This window comes from Strigops habroptila, chromosome 4 (assembly GCF_004027225.2).
Source record: "Strigops habroptila isolate Jane chromosome 4, bStrHab1.2.pri, whole genome shotgun sequence".
NCBI lineage: Eukaryota > Metazoa > Chordata > Aves > Psittaciformes > Psittacidae > Strigops > Strigops habroptila.
Window position 1 is genome coordinate 1,174,655 of NC_046358.1, and position 9,344 is coordinate 1,183,998.

A 9,344-nucleotide genomic window follows, 5' to 3' on the forward strand; every position below is an offset into this window, starting at 1 on the left:
TCCAGGAAACCTGGAGAGGGGCTTTGGACAAGGGCCTGTAGGGACAGGCCAAGGGGAATGGCTTTAACCTGCCAGAGGGGAGATTGAGATGAGCTCTGAGGCAGAAGCTCTTCCCTGTGAGGGTGCTGAGGCGCTGGCACAGGGTGCCCAGAGAAGCTGTGGCTGCCCCATCCCTGGCAGTGTTCAAGGCCAGGTTGGACACAGGGGCTTGGAGCACTCTGCTCTAGTGGAAGGTGTCCCTGCCCGGGGCAGGGGGTTGGAGCTGGAGGAGCTTTAAGGTCCCTTCCAACCCAAACCAGTCTGGGATTCTATAAACAATGAGTTCTTGAGCCCCCTGATGTGTTTCCCCCAGAGATGCTCTCCTGTTTATCATTAGGGTAAGTTCTGATGCTTTTCAGGAAAGGCTTCAATCCTGAACTACAAATGAGAGCAACATCCATTTGCCAGGTCCTGGCCTCAGTGATGTTGTTCTGCCAACTTCACGTTACTGTGTGCTTTATTCCCACTTTATGCTTTTAAGTATGCAGGAATCTGATGTCCTCACTAACCACTTTACCTTTCCCTCTCTCCCAGGTGTTGGAGGACAATAAGCAGTGGTGGAAGCTGCTCAACCGGAGCGGGCAGGCTGGATACGTCCCTTACAACATCCTGGATGTGGTGAAACTGGAAGAGCTCGAACAGGTCTGTGCTCAGGTGATGTTTAACTGGTACCCAGCTGCAGAACACAACCAGCCTCCGAGATAACCTTGTAATTAAAGCTCCCTGGAGTTCCTAGCATGCTGTGCACAGGTTGGGGTGAACTCACAAGTAGATGAACCAGGATGCTGGAGATTCCCAAGTCTCCTATGATAAAGCTCTCACATTTTGCCACCATTACCTTCCCAAACCAGGCCTTTCCTTCCCACCCATGCAGTAGCCTCATGCTTTCCTCCCATTCCAAGATGCCAAGCATGTTACCTGCTGCCACCAGTGCCTGGCAGACAGGGTCATGGGGCAGAGGAAGGCTGAGCTCCTCCTACAGGAGCAGCCTGCTATGAATGAGACCCTGGCTCAAAGAGACACCCACCCCAAGCCTACAACAGATGTTTCACACTGGGGTGTCACCAAAGAGCTTCTGGCTGCAGTGGCTTCTAAGAGTTCCACTTTTGGCCAGTGCCTTCCTCCTCAGCTTATAAATTACCCCCTCCCCTGCTGTGGAACCCTGCTGGTTTTAAGGCTGAGGTGTGAACAGGATGATAGAACTAATGCAGACATAAAAGCTAATTTTGCCATGAAAATGCTGAGATTTTTATTAGGGCTTGAATTAAAGAAAGACAGACAATTCCCTCGTCCAGCTCAGTTTAGCAGCAGGAACAAGTTACTGGAGTGGAGGCAGATGAAAATACCATCCATATGAGTATTAAGTGAATATTGCTCTCAAGCACCTTGCATTGCAAAAATGAGCTGGAGAACATCAAATGCCCTAAGGAAACATGGAATTGCTTCCCCCCTTTGGCATTTCCCAGCTTGGGCAAAGCATAAGGTGCCCCAGCAGGCCTGTGAGTAAAGCTCTGTTAGTTCAGTCAAAACATCAAGAAACTCTTTCCACACTGTTCCAGGCACTTGGCAGTGGTGCCACTTCACATCAGTCACCAGAGCAGGGATGCTTTAGCTTCAGATGGATTTCTGTTTTGTTTCATATAAAGAACCTTTTGCTTCCCATGCTCTCTATCCCTGAGGAAGGCCTGTGAGCAGTGATTTCTGTACAGCAAAAGGCTAAAGGGCTGAGTCACATGTGTGAGCACAGCCATCCACAGCATAGCAAGCAAGCAGAGAACAGTGTGACAAGTGTGACTTGTTTTCTGGGGGTGCAAATGCCTTCTCACAGCCTCCAGCCTTTGGTTTGGGTTCTCCTTGCTCCTATGAGACCCCAGGAATGAACTTCTTCCATGCAGCTCCACCTGAGCCCCACCAGCCTCAGCTGAGTGGCCCCAGATCAGCACAGGGATACCACAGTGATTTATCCCTCTATTTGCTGTTGTGGGTGGGAGGCAACAAGTTTAAGAATATGAAAAATGGCCACAAAAGATCTTAAACGTTCTTTTTTCATTTCTTATCACCCAGACCAACCAGAGGTACAAAGGAGACCCAAGCCCCAGGGGATATGGGCCATCCAGCCCAACTCACAAGCTGCCTGCCAGCTACGCTGGGGATAAGTGGGGAAGTGAAATGTTATCGCGCAACTCTCCCCAGGACGCCAAAGAACGTATGTAACAGCTTCAGACTGAAACAGGGGGGTTAGAGTGGACATAAGGCAGAAGTTGTTCCCTGTGAGGGTGCTGAGGCGCTGGCACAGGGTGCCCAGAGAAGCTGTGGCTGCCCCATCCCTGGCAGTGTTCAAGGCCAGGTTGGACACAGGGGCTTGGAGCAACCTGCTCTAGCAGAAGGTGTCCCTGCCCATGGCAGGGAGTTGGAACTGGATGAGCTTTAAGGGCCCTTCCAACACAAACCAGTCTGGGATACTGTGTGTCCCTCACCACACTCTTGGTGTTGGACACCTTTTACACCTCATACAGCAGCCTCAGGCAGCCACAGAACGTGGCACCACGTCTTTGTATTTTGGGACTTATTGAAAACTAGTACATGGGGGTTTTGCTCACTCTCTGTTCCAGTATTTCTTCTTTGTTCGCTTTTGCCATAGTGGCCTGTCCACTATTTTTGGTTGCTCTGTGTGTGTAACCAGACCTGCCCAAGTGTGTTCCCTCTCTCATAAGGCTCTGCACAAGGAATGCTTGCAGCTTTTAGTGATACGCACTAGGCCAGGAGGGGTTTTGGAGGACATTCCAGGTAGTACAACAGCCAACAGCCCTGAGGAGCTCACTGACTCCTCACAGACACTCAGGCAGCCTGGGGCAAGCAGGGTAAAAACTGATCACTTTCACCCTTACCCAGCTTGGCCTTCCTCTTCCTCCGACCAAGGAGACTTGCCTTGCCCAGCAAAACATTTCAGTGTGGCTGAACAACCACACATATCCAGGTCATCCCTTTCTCTGGATTCCTCTGCTCCTGTCTCCTGCCACACACAGCACCCGCCTGGCCTGTTCCTTCATGTGGTTCCAGTGAATCCCAGGCAGCAGATCTGCCACATACCAGATGCACATCACTCCCTCACCCTGCGCGTGATGTGTGGTCACAGAGCATGAGGAAACCAGGAGCCCTGCTCCACTCACCCCATCACCCCCTCCCTACACCCATAGCAATCTGTCTCCCCAAGGCCACAACCAGGGTTCATCCCTGGTTCAGCTAGTGTGGACTCTTGGAAGCTGAAGCATTTTGGGAGGATGGAAAGCCCCGTAACATGAGCATCACAGACACGTACCTATTAATAACACCGAGTTATTCTCCACAGTCTTTAGGAGTTCCATGGAAAAAGTGACACTGGATGAATGTGCTGCTCACTTCCAGCTCATGCTTCCTGCTGCTTCTGTTTAGCTGCACAGCAAAAGCTGGAGCTCTGAGGAATGGGATCAGTGAATTCCTTATTACAAGTAGCAGAGGACTGAAAAGTAGAAGCAGCAGGGCTCAAACCCAATTGTAGGTACTCGCAGAATTGGCCTTCCACAACAGGCAACAGTGAAGGGCAACAGGAAGAAAATAAATGGCTACACAGGGGCAGGGAAAATGGGAACCTCATTCCCAGAAGCAGCTCATGGGGCCTCCCTGACCTCTGCTGTCTCAAGAGACTTTTCCCCTTCCTGCTGCTAAGTTTGCAGGGCAATTTCCTTATCTCAGTAGCCTGAAGGGAACAAAGTAACACAAAGAGGAAGATGACAAACTAAAGCAAAACCACAACAGCAACACCAGGCATCAGGGAAAGGGACCCTTGTCCCTTGTCACCACTTGACAGCACCAGTGGGAGCAAAGACACCATCAGATCAGGTTTACAACCTTGAGCAAACCTGTGCTGGTTGGTGTGGTGGGTTTATGTTCTGTGAACGAAGTGATGGACAGGATGGGTTAGCAACAGGAGAAACAAGGTCCGCCCCAATATAAATCTGCATATATATAAAATATACAATTATATATACAAAATAAACGATTTATATATATATAAAATATACAAGAAACCTGGAGAGGGGCTTTGGACAAGGGCCTGTGGCGACAGGCCAAGGGGAATGGCTTTAACCTGCCAGAGGGGAGATTGAGATGAGCTCTTAGGCAGAAGCTCTTCCCTGTGAGGGTGCTGAGGCGCTGGCACAGGGTGCCCAGAGAAGCTGTGGCTGCCCCATCCCTGGCAGTGTTCAAGGCCAGGTTGGACACAGGGGCTTGGAGCAACCTGCTCTAGTGGAAGGTGTCCCTGCCCGTGGCAGGGGGTTGGGACTGGAGGAGCTTTAAGCTCCCTTCCCACATGAACCATTCCTTGATTCTGTGATCTGCAGTCTGGATCTTTACGTCTTCCTGTGTTTAACTCAAAACTGCAGAAATGTAAATTTCTCCCAAAAAGAAAGTGAGGTTCAAAAGCTGAAGGAAGTTGAGAGAGTTGACTTGGGAGGAAAGGGCAGATTCCCATGGGATGCTCTCACAGCCTGCCAACCTCCAAAGCTGTGGTGGGCTCCTGATGGAAGTTTGAAGGTCAGAATGTCATTGCTCAACCTATTGATCTAACAAAGCACTTAAGCCTGTTCTTTAGAACTTAAATACAAGAGTAAGCACTTTCCTTTGGTGTATCTACAGAGTTAATAAAAATGCTGAGCCACATTCTGCTCTTTCCTCACAGTGTCCCCACAAACACATTCATTTCATAGGATTTGTGACTGAACACTTGGATTTCCTTCCCTTTACCTGTGCCTTGTTTCCCCAGAACTTATTCATCAAATGGATGAGCTGAACGATGAGCTGCTAAAGAAGATCACAAACAACAAGATTCAGCCTCCCCATCGGAATTTCAAAGTGGAAAAGCCTCAGCAGGTTTTTGTGCCCCTCACCTTCGAGTCCAGCACTGAAGAAGTCAAAGCTTGGCTGGAGGCAAAGTCATTCAGCAAAGAGTAAGATCTGGTTTACTGCTCTATGAAATGCTGATCCTTCATGTAGAAAGGAGTGGGGGAGGCAGCTTGCAACATTTCAGCTGGATTAGAAGTCACTCATATTTACTTACAGAGTCTGTGTTGCAAATTAGATTTCCATCATATTAAATCCAGGCTATATTTAATATAACATATTAAATTCAGAGCACAAACTTACTCCCTTTCTTCCTTCTACGCTATCAAGTAAACCTTGTCTTGCAGTGCAGCAAAAGACCTAATGTGTAGCTAAATAAAGGTCTTGCTTATTCACACTACTCACAGCCCAGCACTGCACAACATCTTAGTGTTTGTCTGGTCCCAGTTTTCCAGTTCAAAGTGCTGAGCTTTGAGAGAAATAACTGATGAAGTAACTAAGCACATGGCCTGAAATGCCAGTTCCAGGTGACTGCCTGTCTCTGGAGAAGCTGGTCTAGTGGAAGATGTCCCTGCCTGTGGCACAGGGTTGGAACTGGATGAACTTTAAGGTCCTTTCCAACCCAAACCAGTCTGGGATTCTCAGCTGTCCTAAAAAGGAAAAGCCAGACCCTCAGCTGGGACCAACAAATCCTCCAGCCACCAGCACAGGACCAAAAAGCCGTGCATGGTCAAGGGTTAGGAGCTACAACCCACACTCTGCACAGGGAGCCAAGAGGAGCTCCAGGATTGCTCCTGAAACACAATGTAGCTGGAGTGGAACCACTGCAATACCCGTAGGGCTGGGTACACAGTGGGTGCCAGGGTGACACGTGGCTTCACCCACTGCAATACCCATGGGGCTGGGTACATAGTGGGTGCCAGGGTGACACGTGGCTTCACCCACTCCTCATGTCTTGCCATCCCTGCCAAGAGCTTGGGTTACCCAGCAGCTGCCACCCTGGGGCCTTGTGTGTGATATACTCGTGGTGTAGGAGCTGCGCATCACCTGCTCCAAGCCCTTTGATCTCTGACTCCTTGCCTTTGGCAAGAGGCCGTGTGTGATACAACCACCATCTCACTTTGTGTCTTCCCAGGACAGTGGAACACCTTGGGATCCTCACTGGAGCTCAGCTCTTCTCCCTCAACAGAGAGGAGCTGAAGAAAGTGTGTGGTGATGAAGGCAACAGAGTCTACAGTAAAATCACTGTGGAGAAAAACCAGCTGGAGGTAAGTAGCTTTTGGGACAACTCCTACCCGAATGGGTGCCTGTACCAGCAGTGGCAGGTACCCCATTAAACACACATTTCATGAAATACAACTTAAAAAACCTCAACAACCAACCAAAACCCACACAACCTGAGAAGTCTTTTAAGCCAAAAAGCCCCAGATCTATAAGGCAGATCACCCTGTTTCCACTGACCTGTCCTCTCTGGTATCACTCACCCCTATGAAATCAGCTCTACTTTTCCAGCATTAAATACTATAATTTAACTACAGCTTGAAGTTCAATTCAACCTTCCTGTTTTTTTCCATTCCAGAAGAGCAGAGGGGAGTCCGAGCTGCAGGAGATCATGAAGCGTCGCCAGGAAAGGATTGATTCTGCTAATTAAACTCTCTCTGCTTTAGTTGAGCTCTTAGTCATAGTAGTGCAGGAAAAGGGAATGACAGCAACGACCCCTGCTCCAGGTGAGGGACAGCAGTGCTGCACTTAGTGTGCCACTGCCATCAAAGTGACACTTTCATGAACACTGGTGAGAAGGGTAGACAATAAGACCATGTTCCACTGGGAAAGGTGTTTTAATATTGCATGGAGTATTTTTTTTTTATATAACTATATATTTTATACTGAATTTTATGTGCATGCAACAGAGCAGATGAGAATTCACACACGTGGCAGGATGTATGACAATGGCTGGATTTGAGCTAAAAACACCCCACAAAGCTTCTCTGGGAGGGCTGTCCCTGCTCCCACCCCCCTGGCCAGCATGGCTTGGGAAGAGCAGGCATGGTACACACAGGGAATGAGCCAGCCTGAATGTTTAGTCTGGACCATAGAAGTAAGTCTTTTCCTCCTCACTTTGCATTTCCTTCTCCATGGCAGAGAGCCCCTGCCAAGCCTCTGTGAGAACTCACTGTCCTCCTTCTGTCCCCCCATGTTCCCTCGTTGGATGAATTGCAGCACTCAGGATCAAAGACTGGCTGCTTCCTTCCTGCACCAGTTAGTACTGCCTTCAAACAGTGGCAATGGGCTTTCATTGCACAATGAGCAGGATCCAAGTGATTTGAATCTGCAAATAGGTGAGCTCAGGCTCAGCAGCAGGAAGACATTAGAATTTCTTCCTAATGTCTCATCTCAATCTCACTGCTTTCAGCTTAAAGCCATTCCCCCTTGTCCCGTCCCTACAGCCCCTTGTAAAATGTCCCTCCCCAGGGCCTGTAGGGACAGGACAAGGGGAATGGCTTTAACCTGCCAGAGGGGAGATTGAGATGAGCTCTTCAGCAGAAGCTCTTCCCTGTAAGGGTGCTGAGGCGCTGGCACAGGGTGCTCAGAGAAGCTGTGGCTGCCCCATCCCTGGCAGTGTTCAAGGCCAGGTTGGACACAGGGGCTTGGAGCAACCTGCTCTAGTGGAAGGTGTCCCTGCCTGTGGCAGGGGTTGGAGCTGGAGGAGCTTTAAGCTCCCTTCCAACACAAACCATCCTATGAATCTATGACCATCCTCGCCTGCACATACGCCAGGGCTCAGGGCAGCCGTGCAGCCCATCACCTTGGCACTGATCCTGTACCACAGAGCTGCAGCACTGCCAAAGCCAGGCCTGAGACAAGCTGAAGAGAAGCCCTTGCTATTTGCTCCCAACCTCATCCCCACCTTCATGTTTTCATTGCAAAGAGCAATCTGAAATGCTTCCTAAATATGTAAGAAACAGAAGCACTCTTGGAAAGGGTTTTAATACAGAGTAAATGGTCACAAGACAAAAAAACCCACCTAATTTAACAGAGGCTGTTGTTCTTTGCTTCCTGTTTTTCTTAATAACATTATGTGCATATGCACATGTATCTAGTGAAACCCCCCCAATTCTTATAATCTAAAGTAGGTATAAGGAAAAAATCCCTTTCCCTAGAGACATAACTAAGGGATTATGCACCAATAATTTAATCAAAGCTTTAAAACCTCAAGCAAGCACCTATCAGATTTCCTATCCACAGCCAGTTTGGCACAGGCTGTATTTAGATTTGGATTTTACTTCCAGACCAACTTGGCAGGGATGCAGCAAAGCAAACACATCTACAGGAGCCGCTCACAGACCATGAACACTTTGTCTTCTCCTTCATTCACACACCTTAACTTTGGCTGAATGGGAATTCAGCTCCAGGCTCCACAAAGCCTCCCATGTGCTTTCCTTTACCTGCTGTCAGTGGTCCCACCTCCTTTAAAGCTTAAGCACATGCCTAAGTCTTTGCACATTTAAGGGAAAGAGCCATGCTGCTGTGAAGCAGGGACCGGGCAACATGTGTCTAAATCTGACAACGCTGATGCACATCTCAATTTTGGTTTTGTTCTTCCAGAAATCATATATTTTCCTCATCTTGAATTAGAACATGGTTAGCACCAGCAGCAGGAGGGTGCAGGTAGGGAACTCAGAGGGGAGGAGCATGGTTTATAGTCACTGGCTTACTGCAGCAGCTGGAATTGAGAAAGGGCACTCACCTTGTCAGGGAGGGATGAAGAGGCCAATCCTCCTGAGCAGCCCTGGCTCTGGGTTGGGGTGAAGATGGGAAGCAGATGTTGAAGCACAGGAGGCTGGATCATTTCTAAAATGAAAACAAAACCATATGGTGAGGTAGGGAACACAACACTGGTCTTGGCTTTGGGTATAAAGGAAGGGAAATCACACAGAATTAGTATTACTTGGGATTACAATAGAGGTGGAAAGCTGGGAGCCACAGGGGCATTTCATAACATAAATGTATCAGTAGACTTTATGCAGAAGTCACTTTTGAAATCTCCATATGACTAAGCTGTGCATCTGTTATATTTGTACTGCCTGCAGATAAAGCTATAATGTACATTAAAATGTAATTGAACGAAGGATAAAATGATATAACCATGCACTGTATAAGATTTATTAAAATAGTTAAGTTATACTTATAACTCTGGCTCTGTGTCTTTCACTTGGATATAAAACACAAAGGCAGTTGTTAAGGGCTGGCTTTTCATAGAATCATAGAACAAGAGAGTGGTTTGGGTTGAAGGGAGTTTAAAGCTCATCGAGTCCCAGTGCCCTGCCACGGGCAGGGACACCTTCCACTAGAGCAGGTTGCTCCAAGCCCCTGTGTCCAACCTGGCCTTGAACACTGCCAGGGATGGGGCAGCCACAGCTTCTCTG

At 48.5% G+C, this 9,344-nt stretch overlaps 1 protein-coding gene across 2 annotated transcripts in view; it reads left to right on the top strand.

Annotated features, from left to right (window-relative positions):
* EPS8L2 (EPS8 like 2) overlaps positions 1 to 6,786 on the top strand; it is a 64,032-nt gene extending 57,246 nt beyond the window's left edge. For both annotated transcript variants that reach the window (XM_030483612.1, XM_030483613.1), the window contains 5 exons: positions 574 to 681; positions 2,104 to 2,245; positions 4,841 to 5,024; positions 6,053 to 6,185; positions 6,497 to 6,786. In XM_030483612.1, the coding sequence (XP_030339472.1) occupies positions 574 to 681; positions 2,104 to 2,245; positions 4,841 to 5,024; positions 6,053 to 6,185; positions 6,497 to 6,568 (639 nt within the window). In that variant the 3' untranslated portion in view covers positions 6,569 to 6,786. The remainder of the gene's footprint in view (positions 1 to 573; positions 682 to 2,103; positions 2,246 to 4,840; positions 5,025 to 6,052; positions 6,186 to 6,496) is intronic.
* The last annotated feature ends 2,558 nt before the right edge of the window (positions 6,787 to 9,344 follow it).